Genomic DNA, 20,927 nt, shown 5'->3' with positions numbered 1-20,927 from the left:
TTACACTTCTGATAGGTATTGATAAGTTGTTTTCAAGAGATATTTTACATATGAATTTGTTGAATTAACAGTTTTTTGTATCCTTGACAGCATTCAGTATTTAATTTTTTTCTCATACAGTAGATGAAATATTGTATCATTTTTAAAGCATCTGTATTACTAAAAAAGAATTCACTTTTTGGTTTCAAAGTGATAAAAAAAATATGTTTCCTTTCCTCTCCTTTTGAAAATCACCCCCAAATAATGAAGAGAACAAAAAAGAAATTGCATGTATAACTAAAACCACAATATATAAGGACAGAACATGGATGAAGAAACTAAATGAATTAGTAAATAGAGGCAACAAAGCCCATGTGTCTGAAGAGATGGGGGAACCACAATGGAGAACAAGCTGATTTATCACTGAAAAGAATTAGGAATTAAAAGTATCAGGTATTTCTGAAGGGTAGGTATAGGCAGGGCATTTCAAATAGGATTGTTAGAAATCTGTGCAAGGAGTATTTATGCTATTACCTGCCTCCTCTCAAGCAACCCAGGATTTAGCACTGCCTTATACCTGCTGAGGAAAAGAAGTATATCCTCTTGGGAAATTAAACCAGAGAGATTCTGAACCTATAGCTGCCAGCAGTCAGGGAATTTGGAGGAGTGTATGTTGAATTATCACTCACAACACACACCTTGGTGAATTTTGCAGCCATGTTGATAGGCAAGACCCCAAGGTGTCAGTTGGCCACCTGATTGCTCTGTAGTGAAACCAGCCAGTTGACAAGGCAAGTTATGCACACAGGATTTCCAATGCGTGTTTTGGTGGTGATTCTTCTTAAATATGCACTCATAGCCAAGGGTCACCAGACACTTGCAGAAATTCTCTGACAAAATATAAGAGCCCCAAACTGTCTGACAAAGAGAAAAACAGGAACCCTGAAAAATGAGGAATAATGCAAGAGTGGGAGAGAACTTCAGACAAACCATAATGAACATCTCTGAAAGGTAAACAAAGATAAGGCATCCGTGATATAAAGAGTAAGATATTATAGACTAGGAACAATCAGAGAATACGAAAAGGATCCTTGGAAATTAAAAATATAATAGCTAAAATTCAAAAATCTGAGGATGGATGGGTCACACTCATGTCTGAAGAAGCTTACAGTTTGCTAGCCAGCATCAGGCTTGGAGTTAGACCTTCATTTGAGTCCTGCTCTGCTACTTATTTGCCAAGCAGCCTTGGGAAGTTTGGCAGTTAACTTCTCTTAGCCGCAGTGTGTAGAACAGAGGATAAGAGGACCTACCCATCCTCAAAGGGAGGATGAAATAGCAAAGCACTGTGCCTAGCGCAAGAAGGCTGTTCCGTAAACATTAGCTGCTGCTATTATTATTTTTGTTAAACCTCCGGTTCCAGCTAAAAAAGCTGCAAGTCACAATATTGTCATATATTTCAGAGAAAGTTCTTGCTCGTAATAAGAGTTGGAGAAAATAGATGTACCTACGATATGTAGGTGCTTTATTGTTACTTAACTGATTTATTTACCTCAGCAAATTTAACTCAAGTAAGTTAAAACTGGTTTATCTCTTACTTACTTTTTATTTGAGCTTATATTTGTCACTTCAGTTAATACCACTTTAAGGTAATTCATTGAAGTAAATTAAATTTGAAACGTTAGTTTTAATGCATAGCTTCAACTTCATTTAAAAAAAGGTAAAGATGTATTTAGATGAGGTTAAATGTTGTGTTCCTACTAAAATGTGTTCCATTTCAGATTTTGTCCAGGTGGCCAGAAACTTGTTTTCCTTGCAGTTGGATGAAGTAAATGTTGGTGAATGCGAAATTTCCAACATACTAGATTCACAGGTAGAGTGTGCCCTATAGAATTGTCTTGATTGTACTTGGATCATAAGTCTTGAATGTTGTATGTCTTATATGTAGCCTTTATCATTTTTCACTTTAAAAAAATTACGCAACTAGTATATGCTTCTTCATAAACAGATAAAACATAGATTAATGTAACATCACAAGGAAAAATTTCAGGTCGATCTCTCCCATCCCTCCTCTCTTCATTATTTCCTTATGGTACTCCCTAAATTTGCCACAGGAAAAGTACTCATAAGTGTATATCCTCTGAAATTTTACAGTCTGAACCATCTTCATGTGTCAGCATCCAGATCAAGAAACACAACATTAAGGAAATACATTACTAGGACCCTGATGTTCTCCCACCCCCAGGTTCCTTTCCTGTTCGTTCTTTTCTTCCCCACGCACCTCCAGTCAGGGTAACTCTTTTGCCTGTTTTTGTCCTTTCGATAAAGTGGAATTGTGAAGGCTATTAACTTCACAAGCCATTTGTTCTACTGAATTCTGACATTTGTATTATCAAATTTTTCAGTCCTTTTTATTACGGAGTTTTTGTGTTACTGTGTTTTTCAGGAAGATCTTTCCAATTTATACATTTAATTCACTCAAAATCTATTCTTGTCTATGCATGAGTTAGGGCCCCAAATGGATAACCACTTGCCCATTTTCCACCGTCATTTATTTGATAACCGTCCAATTTTGCTAATTTTTAAAAAAAATTTTTTTGATGTTTATTTATTTTTGAGAGATAGATAGAGAGACAGAGTGTGAGCAGGGGAAGGGCAGAGAGAGCGGGAGACACAGAATCCGAAGCAGGCTCCAGACTCTGAGCTGTCAGATGTCAGCTGTCGATGCGGGGCTTGAACTCATGAACCACGAGATCATGACCTGAGCCGAAATCAGAGTGAGATGGTTAACCGACTGAGCCACCTAGCCACCCTTGCCACTAATTTGAAATACAAACTTTATCCTTATACTGAATCTCTATCTAGATACACAGATCTGTGTCTAGACCCACCACTCTGTTCCATTGATCGATTTCTTTCAGCCAATACATTATTATTTTAATTATTCTAGCTGTACATTTCTAGATATTTCTAGGTTCATTGTTATCTGGTAGGCTAAGTCCTTAATACATACTTTTTTAACTTCTTGGTTTTGATCTTCTAGATGATCTTTGGAATCATTTTTGCCGTGGTAGTGAAAATTGAATTGGGACTTTTTAAAATTGAATTGCATTGGATTTAGAGAGTGGTTTGGGAGAGCTGAATGTAGTTTACCTCTCTATTCATTTAGGTCTTTGTTGATATTTTGGAAAGAGAAAATTATGTCTTGCTTCATATGTGTCTTGAATATTTCTTATTACATCTGAAGAGGTATGCTGTAGCTTTTGTTGCTATTAGAAATGGCATTTTTTTAACCATTATATTTTCTAATTGGTAATAAAGATAGTAGTTGTTTTTTTATTTTTTTATTTTTTTTTTATTTTATTTTTTTTATTTTTTAGAATGGGGGAGAGTTTTATAGCAGTTGACCATTCTTTTTTTTTTTTTAATGTTTATTTATTTTTGACAGAGAGAGAGAGAGAGAGACAGGGCATGAGTGAGGGAGGGGCAGAGAGAGAGGAAGACACAGGATCTGAAACAGGCTCCAGGCTCTGAGCTGTCAGCACAGAGCCCGACGTGGGGCTTGAACTCACAGACTGCGAGATCATGACCTGAGCCAAAGTCAGACACTCAACCGACCGAGCCACCCAGGCGCCCCAGTAGTTATTTTTTTAAAGATTTTCTTTTTAAAGTACCTCTACACCCAACTTGGAGCTTGAACTCACAACCCCAAGATCATGAGTCACATGCTTCAATGACTGAGACAGCAAATGCCCCAAGGTATTAATTTTGGAATGGTTATTTTGTGTGATGCCACTCTCTTATTCTAGTTGTTTTTCATTTGTCTTGGGTTTTCTAAGTAGGGCATTTTAAATTAATTACATTTTTGTTTCTTCCACAAAATTTTACTTTTTTCCAATTCTTGTTGGAACTAGAGCTGCAAAAGTGAGCTAGAAATAAATTTTCATGATATTTGAGCCATTCTACATTTTTAATTCTTAGAAAGAAGCTAGCACTATTTTATTTAATAAATAAGAGTTATAATATTTTTATATCTGCTTATTTATAAATTATTTTAAATTTATAAATTAGGGAGAGAGGAGAGAGCCCAAGGGGGGAGAGAGAGACAGTCTTAAGCGGGCTTCATGCTCAGCACAGAGCCCAACACGGGGCTTGATCCCACAAACCTGGGATCATGACCTGCGCTGATATCAAGAGTTGAAAACTCAACCGACTAAGCCACACAGGCGCCCCTTTTGAAAATTTTTTTTTATTTATTTATAGCTGTTTAAATAATAGAAGCTGTATCTGTTCCTTTAAGGTTTGAAAATGTTTATATGCCAGATGAACCTGGGTCATTGTTGGTAGAGAAAGCACTTCCTATTTTTTAATGTCTTCTAATGTTATTTTATTCAAGTTTTTGTCCTTTTCATGAATAATTCTGTTAATGGACATCTTCCTAGAAAATTTTTCCTTTCATCAGGATACTAAAATTTGTTAAAAAATAACTCAGAATTTTATTTTTAATATATTTTAACAGTACTGCTCTTTATCTCATAGATGTACTATACAATTTTTACAAAATCTTCACACCCTCCAGTTTCTATAGATCATATTTTAATTATATTTCAGTGTATAATATTCCCATTGTGGTTGCTTATTTTGAACTATATTAGACAGTTTCTAATTCTATAGTTCCCTTTCAGTTGCTGATTTCTAGTGTACTTCACTGACTTTAGAAACACTTTCTCTGTGTTATTAATTCTTTGGTCATATATATAGCAGAAATTAGAAATAAATTCTCTATGGTATTAATCTTTTGGATATATATCGAGCATATAGTCAATTTTATGAAATATTTCTTTTGAGGGGCACCTGGGTGACTCATTGGTTAAGCATCTGACTCTTGATTTCAGCTCAGGTCATGATCTCATGGTTTGTGGGATTGAGCCCCATGTAGGGCTCTGTGCTGACAGCACAGAACCTGCTTGGGATTCTCTCCCTCTCTCTCCGCCTCTCTCTCTCTCTCTCTCTCTCTCTCTCAAAATAAAATTTTGAAAATTAAAAAATTTTTTTCTTAAAAATATTTTCTTATTCTTATTGTCAGAAATTTATAGAGGTGCCTGGGGGCTCAGTTGGTTAAGTGCCTGACATCAGCTCAGGTCATGATCTTGCGGTTTGTGAGTTCGAGCCCCACGTTGGGCTGTGTGCTGACAGCTCGGAGCCTGGAGCCTGCTTCGGATTCTGTGTCTCCCTCTGTCTCTGCCCCTCCCCAGCTCACACTCTGTCTCTTTCTCTCTCAAAAATAAACATTAAAAATTAAAAAAAAAAAAAAGAAATTTATCATCTTTCCTTTTTCTCTGCTCTTATTTTTATTCTATATTACCCTAGAATATTACCTTGATATATTATAATTTCAAGAATACAGTATGCCTAGGGGCGCCTGGGTGGCTCAGTGGGTTGGGCATCCTACTTCAGCTCAGGTCACCATCTCACAGTCCATGAGTTTGAGCCCCCCACCAGACTCTGTGCTGACAGCTCAGAGCCCGGAGCCTGCTTTGGATTCTGTGACCTCTCTCTGCTCCTCCCCCATTCACGCCTCTGTCTCTTTCTCTCAAAAGTAAATAAACATTAAAAAAATTAAAAAATAAAAGAATACAGTATGCTTAAATATCTATCAGTGATCATCTAATCATTTTATTGCAAAAATTTTAGACAATTAAAATGTATGTTTTAATTCAATATCTTCAATAAGCTGTGACATTAAAATTTTCTTCTGAATTGAGTAATAATTATACTTATTGGTACACAATTAATCAAAAAATATAAATATATCAATTTTGGTCAATTATTTTTATAAAGGTACTGTTTAAAATACAAATTCTTACTTCAGTGGATGGATTATTTGTAGTCCAGCTGTGTCATGCATGGGCATTTTTGGATTCTTCAGTTCTGGTGTACTTTGCTTCTTAAGTATTGATACCTGATAACATAACCTCCCACTTTGTTTTTCGTACTAAATGTTGATTTGGCTAATCTTTTTTCTTATCATTTCCAAATAAGTTCTAGCAAAAATCTTACTGTCTCAAATTTCTAGTTTATTTTGGGAAGAATCAACCTCTTTATAAATTTAAGTCTTCCTAGCTATGAGCATGTTTTGACTTCTTATTTATATCTTCTTGAATGGCAAATAATAATTGGATACATTTTTTCCAATACAAGCTTTATTAATATTTTGTTAGATTTATTTCTAGTTACCTTTCACTTTTTTGCCATTATAATAAATGATGTTTTGTTTTTGTTTTTAAGACTTCATTTCTTTAGAGCAGTTTTAGATTCACTGCAAAATTGAGGGGTAGGTTCAGAGATTTCCCACATGCCTTCTGCCTCAATTCATGCATAGCCTCTACCATTATCACCCTCCCCACCAGAGTGGTACATTCGTTATAATTGGTGAACCTACATAGACACATCATAATCTCCTAAAGTTTATAGTTTACATCATGGTTCACTCTGGGACCTGTATAGTCTGTGTGAGTTTGGACAAATGTATAATGGCATGTATCCATCATTATGGTATCATACAGAGTGTTTTTACTGCTCTGATTTTTACCAATGTGCTCTGCCTATTCATCTCCCCACAGCCCCTCCCCTCACCCTTTGCAATCACTGATCCTCTTACTGTCTTCATAGTTTTGCTCTTTCTATAATGTCATGTAGTTGGAATCATACAGTATGCAGCCTTTTAACATTGGCTTCTTTCACTTAGTAATATGCATCTATGGTTCCTTCATATATTTTCATGTCTTTTTAGTGCTGATTAACATTCCATTATCTGAATGTACTATAGCTTATTTACCCATTTTGAAGCTTATTTACCTTTTGAAGGATATGTTGGTTGCTTCCAAGTTTTGGCAATTGTGAATAAAGCTACTGTAAACATCCATTTGCAGGTTTTTGTGTGAACATAAGTTTTCAGCTCCTTTGGGTAATTACCAAGGAGTACAATTGCTGGATCATATGTTAAGATGTTTGGTTTTATAAGAAACCATCAAATCGTCTTCCAAAGTGGCTATACCACTTTGCAGTCACAACAGCAATAACACCGAGTTATAACACTGAATAACAGAGTTCCTAACACTGAGAACGAGAGTTCCCATGATCTAGTTGTTTGGAAACTTTCAGGAAATTACCCAGTCTCCTGGAGTTGAGGCACTGATTTATCAGAACTGATTCGGTAGCATTTAAAGTAGGAAAGCTGAAGCTATAAGAGCACTGTTTTTGTTTTTTTTTTCGATCGTTTCAGGTGTTATGTATTTTCCTACCTACTATTGACAACCAAGCATTGTTTTCTTTCTGCCAAACAGTTCTCAAAGCTACTGTCCCCACTATTGGTGAGGAAAGGCAAAGGTGGTCGGGTAGCTTACAACAGAAGAGAAACGGGGAATTCACAGTACTTTCGGTGAGCGTGCAAAGCTTGCTTAGCTGCAGAGAAATACTGGCTCTCCACATTAGTAATTTACTTCCTTTCTAGCCAATATGATTTTAGGGCAGATAAGAGTGTATACAGTGTGTGATACTTTGATGACAAAAGCAAGGTGCTGATGGTAATTGTGCAAGGTCTTCTGCATGCCAGTAATTTCCTGTTTGTAACTTCAGATCAAAATGTTGTGCAATTGTCATTATATCAGTTTATAAGATCTCGTTTGTTGTGTTGTGCTTGTCAGCATGTAGCAGATATCCCCATAAAATGTTGGCTTTTTTTTTCACTTGAATCCATAATAAGAATACCTTTTACTTCACCACACTCACATATATAACTGAAACAAAAGTCTCAAAGCATTACTTACTTTTTCTACATTATTGCATTCTTATTTAATGTTCAGTTCTATTTCATTAATATTTGGACTTAAAACTCACTAATGGGTCACATACCATGGTTTTAAAAATACTATAAAAATCACTGCTTGCCAAGTAGCTCATCAGAAACAAATAAAAGTATCTTATTATTTTGTAGTATTATTCCCAAAATTTTTGTTTCATTAAAAAAAACAAACAAACACTGTAGTGCTGCACCTGAAGTATCAATTGATCTGTGGTTGAGGATAGTGACAGTCTGTGAAGGTGGGGAAATTCCACTATGGTTACCCCCTCAACCATTTTGTCACAAACAACAGAGTCAGATTTTATAATCCGTCTGTTAGAGATGGTTGGGTTTTTTTTAACTTGTGTTTCCTTTTTTTTTTTTTCCCTTCTGGTTTGTCTTTTCCTTAATTTATCTTTTCAGAAATATTTTTGCTGCAACATTATGAACACCCTGTAAAGAACAAAAACCTCAAGTGTACAACCTGATGAATTTCTGTTACTATCTTGTGTGTAATCACCGCTCAAAGGCTCCAATGTACCAACTTTGTCTCAGTTGACCATCACTCCCACCTTTACAACAGAACCACTATTCTGACTTATAACAGCATAGATTGCTTTTGCCTGTTGATGAACTTCATCATAAATAGAATCACACAATATGTACTCTTTTGTAACGAGCTTCTTTTGCTCATTGTTTCATCTGCATCTGGTAAGATTTCTTGAGATGCTATGCTTCAAGAAGGAAGAATTGTTAAGCCAGTGTAAGTCAGTCCTACTTTCATTTAGTTGACAAAAAACTTAACAATTTTGGAAATATATGGCCTTTAGAACTAAAAATGTAATTGTCTTACTGTGATTCTAATCATCATTGCTATGTTAAAAAATTCACACAGTGATAACACCTGCTGCTGGCATAAGGTTACACACAGAAAAGCAAGGTTAGAGCGTCAATTTAACAGAACTCTAACCTTAGCAACAGCAGACTATGGTCTATTATAATATGATGGGTTTACCACACATATACAGAATACTATATGTTCCCTAATGAAGACTTTTTACAATTTGGTTTCTTACTAAATCAATTTAGTGCATTGCACCCCTATTTTAACAGGTGAGAGACTACAATTGGAAATACAATTGTAAATTTATATAAGAGTGAGTAATGTTTCACTTATAGTGAGGTCATGATATAAAAGGTATGTCTCACTATGTGTGACAGTATGTACTTTATAGCCACTTAATTATATTTCATCTGCAAAACATTAAATATATATTGAACAACTATAGTGTGGATGGCATTGTGTTAGCTGCTCCAGCACGTTATTAAAATAAATAAACTTAAGCCTGTCCCTCAAGGAATTTAAAGTATTGTGCAAGGAAAGTCATGTACATAAATAGATTTTAAACAAGCTCTAGCACTACATGGTAAGACCATAGTTATGATGGAGCCTAGAATATTCAGAGAAGATTCCTAACAGAGTTGACTTTTGAGTGAGTTTTAAATGATATGTAGGGTTTTATCTACTTAAGAGGTGAACAGAAAGTGATAAGAGAATTAGCATGAATAAAAATATATACATAATGTAATGGTAAACACAGTAATATACCTTTTTTTTTTGGAAGTTTTTTATTTTTGAGAGAAAAGGGTGCAAGCTGGGGAGGGGCAGAGAGAGAGAGAGAGAGAGAGAGAGAGAGAGAATCCCAAGCAGGCCCTGCAGGGTCAGGACAGAGCCTGATGTGGGGCTCAAACTCGCAAAAATGTGAGATCATGGCCTGAGTCAAAATCAAGAGTCAGATGCTTAGCCGACTAAGCCATCCAGGTACCCCTAGAGTAATCTACTTTTTTAAAAAGATAAGCAGGTACATGCAGATCAGTGAAGGAAGTTAGGCCTAAAAATGTAAATATTATACTTAGAAGTTTGTACCTTACTCGTAGTCAGTGAGGAGCCATTAGGGAGAATAGTGACACAATCAAAATTGATAGTTTAGAAATAATAATCTTGTAGTAGTGTTGGTTATCTTGGAAGGTAATGAAACTGGTCATAGGTAGCCTAGATAGGGCACAAAGGAAAGAGTCCAAATATAGAATATTAAGAACTAAACAATGAAGGTGAGGAAAATGGGAAGAATGGAGAGACAGATATATGATAATTTACCAACAACAAGTGTATCATCATTAAGACTTGCATTTGAGTGTAAGAAATAAGGAAGAATGAATTAAAGCTAACTGCAGAGTTTTGATTAGGATGATGAATAATAGTAGGGTGGTGCTATTGACAGAAATAGGGAAATGAGAACAGTGGAGAAGATGATAGTTGGGTTTTAGAGAGTAAGTTCAATATGCTGACAGGTGTAAGTGACCAAAAGGCCACTGGAAATAAGGAACTAGACACAGAGAGGGATTTGGAGGATGATAGTGGAAGTGTTCACTCAGGGAGAGCGAGAAAGGGAGAAAGGGACAAACTTTGCGGAACCTCCTCCACTCCCACTTAAGGAGTAGAATGAAATTATTAGAAGCAGCCTAAATATTCTGAAGGGCAGGTGAGATAGTGGGAAATCAAAAACATAGGGAAGAGAAAGTGTCAAGGACAAATGGCTTAAGCAATGTTACATGAAAGAAAGGAGGTTAAGAAAGTTGATGGGGGAGTGCATTTATTTTGTCAAATACTAGGTTTATTGGTGACATGGGACATAAATTATTTTCAAAATGTACGGATGGGAAGAAATATATGTAAACCAGATTATTAGAAGTAAAGGAGTGGGGCGCCTGGGTGGCTCAGTCAGTTAAGTGTCCCACTGCAGCTCAGGTCATGATCTCAAGGTTTATGAGTTCAAACCCAGCATCATGCTCTCTGCTGTCAGTGTAGATAGAGCCCACTTCAAATCCTCTGTCTCCCGTTGTCTCTGCCCCTCCTTTGCTTTCACTCGCTCTCAAAAATAAAAATAAAACATTAAAAAAAAGAAGTAAAGGAGTAAGAGAAAGGAAGGAGGAAATAGGGAAATATACAGAAATTTAAGGAAAGGAGGTAATTGACTTGGTTTCTAGTGGAAGGCTTTATCAATAAAATTGACCTGAAGCAGACATTGTTCTGTTGAAGATGAATTGAGTGTTGGAATGAATTGAGTGTTGGAATGGAATAGTGGCTATCCAGAATAGAGTGGAAATGATTTATGGTGTTATCTACCAGGTGTTTCAGAGGTAGGACAGCCTGAGGATCACAAATGATACTGTGAGAGCCAGACAGGAAAGGAATGGAGGAAGGGAAGGATAAAGCCCAAGAATTGGAAGCAGGTTAGAAAGCAGTTCTCTGTCTTGGGGCGCCTGGGGGGCTCAGTTGGTTAAGCGTCCGACTTCCACTCAGGTCATGATCTTGTAGTTCGTGAGTTCGAGCCTCACATCCGGCTCTGTGCTGACAACTGAGATCCTGGAGCCTGCTTCAAACTCTGTGTCTCCCTCTCTCTCTGCCTCTTCCCCACTCATTCTCTCTCTTTCTCAAAAATAAGTGAACATTAAAAAAAAAAAAAAGGAAAGAAAACAGTTATCTGTCTGAAATCATTTGAAGTTAAATAGAAACAATTCATTTCATCTGTTGCTTGCTCAGTTGAAGATACTCAAACTCTTAACACATGACTGAGCACGAAGAGGTTTTTCAAAGAATTCACAGGTAACATCTATGGCCAATTCTCTGGCTGTAGGTTTTCACTGCTTAGCCTAAAACAGCAATAGGATTATAGCACGTTTGTTTTTTTTGTTTTTGAGTCATGGTTTGTTCTATGACTATTCGGGCTGGCATTTTACCTCCTAAAATGGTACCATGGGCTCTTTTATTCATGATTTGCTTCCATGTTTTAAGCTCACAAGTTTATAATCGTATCCCTAAAACGCCAACCTATAATTTCTCTTAATAAATTGATATAGTTGTGTTATCTAGATTCTTATTTAAGCTTTTGAATTCTGTGTTTTTCATGTCTTAGATAACATGCAAGACATAATAGGCTTATCTGAATGTTGAGTAGCAGTGTTTCCCAGAACACTTTGTGCTTTTGCAGGCATTAGTCCACTGAGATGTCCCAAAATAAATAAAGGTGTGGTGGTTGGGGATATGGTCAAATAACTTGAGGAAATGCAACAAGTTATTAAATTTTATTTCCTTTGGGGATATTCAAAATGCTCATTAGAGTATTAAGGATGTTGGAAGTTCTGCGGGAAAGTTCATTTTTTCTAAATCCTACATTTCTCCAATTTACCTGGCCACAGGGACCACTACCACCATCACCAAGACTCAGTTTTGCTTTTGTACAAAACTAGTTAATATCCTTTGGAATGAGCTTTGAGAAATATTGTTACATTTGAATATGTATCAAAAACTATTCTAAATAGTATAAGAATGAATTCTTTGAGTGTGTGTTGAGTACTCACAAAAGAGTAGAATAACAGAGACAGATGAAGGATATGAGATGATGAAAACAAATGGCCATACATACCTAAAGGTAATTGTCAGGACAAAATGTTTAGAAAATGCTTAGGATGTTTGTTAAGGAAAAATATTTCTCCCTAAAATTGAGGGATGACTCCTACTTCAGTTATTCTAGCATTTAAAATTAAACCTGAATTTCTTATATCCATTCCACCATGATTTCTGTTAGGCAGTTAGTAAAAATCACAGACTAATGACTAAAGTCAGATCTCTATGAGAATCATGAGGTGGCCATTATTAGCTGTGAAAGTTTAAGCAAGCAGCTTACCTTTCGGGCCCGTTTCCTCCTCAGTTAAATGGAGACAAGGTTATAGGAAGGATATAACTTTGAATATATATATAGTCCTTAGCAATGTATCTGCACACAGTAAGTTCATAATAAATGATGACATTATTAATTATTTTTATGATCTTTTGTATTTACCTCTCCTCTCTGAAAGGCCCTACCTTAAGCCCATTCTTATAAGAGCAATCATTTTTTCCACATAGTCCTTTAAATTATATTTTCTATACTTTTTTTATTCTGTTATAATGTATACATACAAGATGGCTGTAATTAGACTTGGATTTTTATCTCTGATTAGATTGTCATTGTTTTTTACCTTGTAATTGACTGTCAAAGAGATCATGCTAGCAGTAAGAGAAGAGAAATTGTCATCTCTGGTATTTTGTTGTTGTTGTTATTCACTTGCGCATGAATTATTAATATTACTTTCAATCCACAATTTCTGTGCAGGGATCTTTTTAAGCTGCTTGGCTGTTAATATTGCATTTTATTTAGTTAAAACAAGACATATAATCGATTAATGAACTTTACTGGGTTTACATAAACCATCTTGGTTGATAATGTCCAGCCTTTTGTTAGCCTTACATACCATGTACTTGGCGTGGATGTCTTTGGGGAAGAGTTTATGTCAATAACTCAACGTCTTTTTGACATTATAAACATAGTCTTAGAATTTGGACTTTTAAGGGAAATTATATTGTTGAAACAATCATAAAGATGACAACAGGATATGTATATGTTATAATCATCTAGATTCTGTTATAAATAACAGTAATGTGAAGTTAAGCTTAAATCAAGTTTCCCCAGGTTGCTTTAATATTCTCTTTCATCTAATCAAATGACTCCAAAGAAACCAAATTTTGTTATTAAAATGCAAAAGCTTAACACTCGTCAAAAAGGATTTTCATGCTAGTTCTCATAATTAGCATTTAATGCATTACTTTTTTCTTGTATTTTAATGTTGACAGCTTCTTCCCTGTGATTCCTTAGAGGCAGATGAAATGGAAAGGCTTAAGCGTGAAAGAAATGATGCCTTGGAGGAAGTGAATACACTCAAGGTAATCTCCAATTTCGCCTCCTTACATTTTGCTTAGAAAAAAAGAAAAGGAAGAAAATTATTATATTTATTATAAGTAAATTATCAAATGTATGATATTAATGCTTGTAATATTATAAATAAAATTAATATTGCAAAAACTGTTAATATCACAAAATAGATCATTTATTTAGTCAATAGGCCTTTAAAGAGTCAACTTTTTGGTTCACATACTTATTTATATTTCACCATGTCCATATAAGATTCAGGGTAGACTGGTTTTTGCTCATACCTTCTGATCTGGCTACTTCTGCCCCTTTTTGTTCTCATATTGGTGGCAAGGATGAGAAGCCAAAAAAGATTAGATGAGTCAACAAAGCAAGCCATGACAATTTTGGATCCCTTAGGTGTTCATTGGAAATACTTTTTTCCCATGGAAAATACATGCTTCAGAGACCTCTTGTTTTGGTAACATAATTTGGAATTAAAGCAATATGATTAAGAGAAGAATAGACACACAGTGTGCCCAAATATACTTTGTGCCCAAATGTACTTTAAGATTTTGATTCATTTTACATATTTTCATTTTGTTTTTAGTAGAATATTAAATTATATCCTAATTTTTACATAAATACATTAGATTTTCCAAGTCTTTAAGAAAAGCACTGTAACTACTTGATTCATGATTAATTCACCATAGGAATATGTTTTTTTCAATTATTTTACTTTATTTTCTGAAATAAGTAAAAATCTATGTTTATTTAATTTTTATTAAACTGAAATCTTTACACCTCACCTAAAAAAAGGAAGAAATTTCTTTCCTACCTTAGTATTTAAACTCCAACTTCTACAGGAAGCCATTGTTAAACATACCTTGTTTGTCCTTTTAGAGACTTTTTCTTTTTTTTTTTAAATTTTTTTTAATGTTTGTTTATTTTTGAGAGAGAGAGAGAGACAGAGACAGAGCGAGCATGAGCAGGGTAGGGGCAGAGAGAGAGGGAGACACCGAATCTGAAGCAGGCTCCAGGCTCTGCGCTGTCAGCACAGAGCCCGACGCGGGGCTCGAACTCACAAACCGTGAGATCATGACCTGAGCTGAAGTCAGGTGCTTAACCAACTAAGCCACACAGGCATCCCGAGAGCCTTTTTCTATACAGCCAATTATATTTCTAAAAATAAATGTATATGTGTGTTTTAACTTTAACATTAATTTCTTCACACACTGCACACATTTTTACAGCTTGCTTTCTTTTTTTCCCCTCTCTTTGTTAGCCTTATATCTTCTTTTTTTTTAAGTCGATTTATTTAATTTGAGAGAGAGCATGAGCAGGAGAGGGGCAGAGAGAGAGAGGGAGAGAGAGAGAATCCCAAGCAGGCTCCATGCTGTCAGCACAGAGCCCAACACAGGGCTCCAACCCACAAATTGTGGAATCAAGTAGCTGAAATCAAGAGTCAAATGCTTAACTGACTGAGCCACCCCGGCATCCCTGTTAGCCTTATATTTTAGGCTACTTTTCAAGTTATTATATGCATATCTGCCAAATTCTCCCCAATGGCTCTTCTGCCATCAAATGGTTCTGTCCTAAGTTTTCTAGCCAGTTCCTTATAGATGAATATTTAAACTGTTTCCAGTTTTCCACTATTAAAAAGAATTCCTTCAGGGGTGCCTGGGTGGCTCAGTTGGTTTAGTGTCCAACTTCCACTCAGGTCATGATCTTGCCATTCAGAGTTTGAGCCCCGTGTCAGGCTCTGTGCTGACAGCTCAGAGCCTGGAGTCTGTTTCAGATTCTGTGTCTGCTCTCTCTCTCTCTTTCTCTTTCTCCCTCTCTGTCTCTGCCTCTCCCCCACTCACACTCTGTCTCTTTCTCTCTCAAAAATAAATAAACTTGGGGCGCCTGGGTGACTCAGTCGGTTGAGCGTCCGACTTCAGCTCAGGTCATGATCTCACCGTCCATGAGTTTGAGCCCCACGTCAGGCTCTGTCCTGACAGCTCAGAGCCTGGAGCCTGCTTCAGATTCTGTGTCTCCCTCTCTCTGCCCCTCCCCTGCTCATTCTCTCTCTCTCTCTTTCTCAAAAATAAATAAAAACATTAAAAAAAAATAAAAATAAATAAACTTAAAAAAAATTAAAAATAATTCCTTCATAAATAGCTTTGTAGTTGTATCTTTGAGTAATTTCTACAATTTTAAAAATACAAATTGAATATTTCTGAAAGTCAGATTGCTTTATCAAAGGATATGTCACATAAAATTTTATGCATGCTACCAAATTACCCTTCAAAAGATTTTACCAATTCATGTTCCTTCCAAGTGTGTATGAACATTCCATTACTAAAGGAATATTTATAGACTTTTTTACAACTTTGAAACCACTTCTACATTTGTTGGTATAACAGTTAAGAGTCACAAAATGAAAAAATACAAATTTAGCTTTAAGAATAAATTGACAATATTTCCTCATATTCTCTTTGAAAACATCTCCAACAATGGTTATCTTGGTAAAATAGCATCTTACATAATTTATCTCTCTGTAAGCCATTTAATCTTATGGTTCATTAGAATTTTGAGAGGCTCTCAAGTCTTTTTTCATTTTCTTAATATTTATCATTGTTTAGTGATATATTTCAGTGTTTATTTGAATATCAGTATTAATTATTAGAATTTTAATTTAAAAGTGTATTTAGATAATGTTTAAGCAGGGCTTCCCTAAATAGCTATTCAATAAATCAGGATTCACGTTTAATGTCTGTAAAACGTAACTGAACATACCCTAATGTGATAGGACCTAAAATCTCAGATAAAGCATATTCTGTACTTTATAATTTACTTTACCTGGAAACCTAGTGGCTGAGAACCACTTGTTTGGCCATATAGAGTGTACAAAGCAATAAATACTTCATTGAGGTAACATTTGTACCTTCAGTATTTTTACTTGTGTTATACACACACACACACAAATGACAGAGGTTGTTAAATGCAGTTCACAGAATGTGTAGGTGCTCTCTAGTCACTTGCCGTTATCCTGTGACATCTCTATCCTTCATCTCTGACTTGAGGTACAATACAAATAAAAACGAAACCAAGATAAGTTGATGCCAGTGGCTACTTTTTTCTTTATTTTACAAGAATGATTTTTAAAAGTGCTGTGTTCTTTATTTAACTTGAAGCCATCTCCCTACAAAGTTTAGATTGCTACTGGTTTGCAAAGCTGTATGAAAATAGATGTATTTTCCATTTACAGATGCAAAAAAAGTAGGACACAGAGTGAAGGTGAGTTGCTAGAGCATCAAAGCATGAGAGCCAGCAGTTTCCTGGCTCCCGGCCTGTGGCAGATTCATTAGATTGCTATATGATATTCATCTTCATACACCCTCATTTCATCTGTTAGATAAGAATGAGCTGAAATATACCAGGAAGCAGAATGCTTCTTATAAACATTGCAATGTTGCCATGAATATTTACCACTCAACTTAATCTTCAAGCAGTTCCTCTGCCCAAGTTTATAGTAAAATGGTCCTTAAATTACTCTGAGTATTTTTGATTTGATCAATAAAATGTGGATTTATTTATGATATATTTTTAAAACACTGAATGTTTTAGAGTATGTGCTTAAGTTAATGTTAAAAGATGATAGTATTTAATTTGCATGCATATTCTACATTAGTAACTATTATTTTGTAGTTTGGTTATGGTAGCCATATCTTCATTTTTGTGGATAATCTTCCAAGTACAAGCTAAATCAGGAAAAGAATAGTCAATCCAATTTCTTATGTCCTCTTTCATGTGGTAAGAGACCTTTACCTCTAAGATGTAACAGTAATGCTCTTCAGTTTGGAAGCGCCTGGGTAATGATCGCTCTTTTCCAAATTTTGTTAGTATTTACACGTTTTCATCCTGATGGATTTATTTTGGAGCTCAGAAGTGAAGAGTGTACAAAATGGCTATTTACAGTTAACAGGAAATGCATTTATATCACAGTTGTACTGTAAATAACTAATTTTGAATGGTATGTGTAAAGCTAGAAAACTGAGAACTACTTTCAGATTGTAGCGATTGGATGTTTGGACAATTTATAAATGTTGAAATAAAGCCCTGAGAATGATACTCATTGGTACTTCATAACATGTTATTAATTCAGTGGTTTTTAAATATAGGAAAAACTATTTGAATCAGAAAGGCAAAAGAAACAGTTGACAGAAGAACTCCAGAATGTGAAACAAGTAAGTGCATATATTACATATGTGTGTTTTATGTGTAAGTGCATAAACATATGAGGTATATAGCAATGATGCTGTGTAATATCCTGGAGCTTACAGATGTGAGTAACATAGTATAAAATAGCATAAATCTTAATGGCAATCACTTTCAGAGGCTGTTTCTGTGCTGAAGTCCTGCTACTGTTGCTCAAAGAAATTGCTTTCAAAACCAGATAACCATGGACTGAAATGGCCAATCTCATTGCTATTCTATTGTTTTACCCTTTTATTTTCCCTTTTTCTTTTCTTCTGTTTCTCATACTTCATTGTATTAAAGAAAAAACAAAAGAAGAAAAGAAACCTCCAAGGCAGAGGATTTTTTACTTTCATTTATTTTAATGTATATTTATTTATTTTGAAAGAGAGAGAGAGTGCGTACACATGCAAGCAAGGAAGGGGCAGTGAAAAAGAGAGAGAATATCAACTGGATGCACTGTTAGCCCAGAGCCCAAAATGGGGCTCAGTCTCATGAACCAGGAGATCATGACCTAAGCCAGTATCAAGAGTCGGATGCTTAACCAACTGAGCCACCCAGGTGCCCCTACTTTTATTTTTTAGTACCAAAAAGTAAAAATTTATTTTTACTCTGCATTGTTCTTCACAAAATTTTAGGCAGCTTACAACAGAACAGATACAGTGGCATTATCATGAAATAGGCATACAAATAAATATTGTTAAGAGTAGAAAGATAAAAGAACGTTTCTAGAGATCACTGACAATCAACTGATTTTGAATTTCCCTGACTTTATCCCCCCAGAAAACATAAAATCGACAAAGAAAGCTAATAAAATCACATAGAACCCATACCTTCAATATGACTGTGACATAAAACATCACATCTTTGAAAATATATATAAATAGAATAAAAAAATTTCAAACTCCTGCAGCTTGCCTGCAGCTGAAACCTAGAATACAAAGAACAGGGGTGGTAAGTGTTCAATGACTCTGGAAAAGAACTAGGAAAAACAGAACAATTAGACAAAGTTCAAATAAAATCACCTCCAGAAAGAAAATGCAATAATGAATGCCAGACTCTAAGCACAGAATAGTAGTTGGTGGTTCCCAGGACTTGAGGAAGTGTGTAACCAGAAGTGGCAACATTGGAAAATCATTGTCTCTGGGGAATAACCAAGTGAACAGAAACAAGATGGTATCCCCTGGAGACTAGGCAATAAGGAAATAAGAGGAGAAAATTAAAGATTATGCAGAAATGAAAGAGAAACAATACATACCAGTCCTTTCCATCTACCTCCACCATGACAATCATGATCCATAAAGAACTGCACAGGAGAGTGCGCTGTTGAACTAAGAACTCTTTCTGTGAAAGAAAAAGGAATAGGAAAAAAAAAAATTAAATCTGTCCCCATTATTACAAAACTACTGTAAAAAATCAGACAATATGAATTAAAGTTTTCCTTCTGATAAAAACTCTCCAAAACAATTTGACCACAAAGCTGAAGAAAACTAATATGACACTCCAAACTCAAATATCCTTAAACAAAGCATTTGCCACTACAAAAAAACACTTTAAATCAGAAATTTTTTAAAAAACTAAGAATAGAAATTGATTTTAAAAAAAGTCAGGAAGAAGTAAAAGGAGAGTTGGTAAAACTTAGGAAAGAAATAGGAAAAGACAAAAGCATATCAGAAATGAAAACTAAGTTTATAAATACAGACAGATAAAAAAGCATTGGAAAAAAAATGCCATAAGCAGGACAACGATAGTGAAAGGAAGTAAAAGAGTTTCTTGAAGAAATAAAACAACTGAACAACACTAATATTTAGAACTATAATCCAAGAAAACTTCCCAGAATAAAAGAAGACCTGAATCTCTCATTGGGTACTAGGGAAATCTGACCTCGAAAGATCAACTCTGTGACATATCCAGTAAACGTATTAGGCTTTAAAGATAGGAAAATGCACCATGCCTCCAAGTGAAAAGATCAAATAACTTACAAAGACAATAGAATTTGACCAGCATCAGCCTTCTCAGCACAACAAAGTAAGGCCAAGTAGAGCACCATTTTCAAGAAACTAAAGGAAAGAAAATATAGACCAAAATGTATACAGCCAAGCTGACTTTCAGATACCAAGGCCCTGGAAAAATAGTTTGGAATGTGCCAGTATTCAGAGAATGCTGCACATACATAGTATTCCTGAGGAATCTAGGAGAGGATGAGTTTCATCCAGCCAAAAAATTACTGGAATAACTTTGTCCAGAGTTTCCCAAAGAATGAGCATTTCACAGATATTCTATTGCTGAGACAAAAATGAGACTGAGGTCACATGTCTGACAAAAAAATCAGAAGATGCAATTTATTTAAAAAATGAGAGGATAAAGCAGGGGGAAAAAAGGAAAATAGAATACAACCACTCTGTTGTGTAAGTAAGGCTGATGTCAGATAGTAAAACATTAGGTAAAAATAGAGGAGATTTCAGGCACCATAAAAAGTAATAAACAAAGGTAACCTATGGAATGAAAATACACACCTTACAAAATACCAAAAGTAATTTAAAGGAAAAAAAAAAAGCGAAAGAAACACACAAAATAAACACAGTAAATATAATATATGCACACAATAATTTCAATAAAATATGACTGAGTTGAGACCATCATAGTTATTTCAATTAATATGAATGGGATCATGTTAATGATGTTTTAAAAGCTCTTTTAAAAGATTTTCTTAGGAAAATATAGTTTGTCAAAACTGACCTCAGTAGAGATAGAAAGCTTAACAGATCAATTTACATAAAAGAAGCAGAGTTATCAAGAAACTACCCTCTAGAAAAGGACCAGGCCAGATGTTTTACAGGGGAACTTAACCAAACCTTTGGCAATCCCAAAACTACATAAGTGGCTTCAGAGGATAAAAAAAATGAAAGAAAATTTCCAAGTTCTTCTTTTGAAACTAGTATAACATCAGTGCCTAAACCTGATAGAAACAGCACACAAAAAAAGAAAATGCATTTAGACTAGAAAAACAACTAGGGGTATGTGAATTAGAAAAGAAATAAGTAAAACCATTTGCTTACAGATGATATAATAGTTAT

General features: G+C 35.1%; 1 protein-coding gene across 6 annotated transcripts in view; it reads left to right on the top strand.

Moving 5' to 3' along the window:
• Positions 1 to 20,927, top strand: part of STXBP4 (syntaxin binding protein 4) — a 168,453-nt gene that overhangs the window by 46,965 nt on the left and 100,561 nt on the right. For all 6 annotated transcript variants that reach the window (XM_042966314.1, XM_042966313.1, XM_042966315.1 and 3 more), the window contains 3 exons: positions 1,758 to 1,849; positions 13,554 to 13,643; positions 17,775 to 17,840. In XM_042966314.1, the coding sequence (XP_042822248.1) occupies positions 1,758 to 1,849; positions 13,554 to 13,643; positions 17,775 to 17,840 (248 nt within the window). The remainder of the gene's footprint in view (positions 1 to 1,757; positions 1,850 to 13,553; positions 13,644 to 17,774; positions 17,841 to 20,927) is intronic.

This window comes from Panthera tigris, chromosome E1 (assembly GCF_018350195.1).
Source record: "Panthera tigris isolate Pti1 chromosome E1, P.tigris_Pti1_mat1.1, whole genome shotgun sequence".
Taxonomy (NCBI): domain Eukaryota; kingdom Metazoa; phylum Chordata; class Mammalia; order Carnivora; family Felidae; genus Panthera; species Panthera tigris.
The sequence above is the reverse complement of the archived record's forward strand: the minus strand, read 5'-3'. Positions and strand labels throughout refer to the sequence as shown.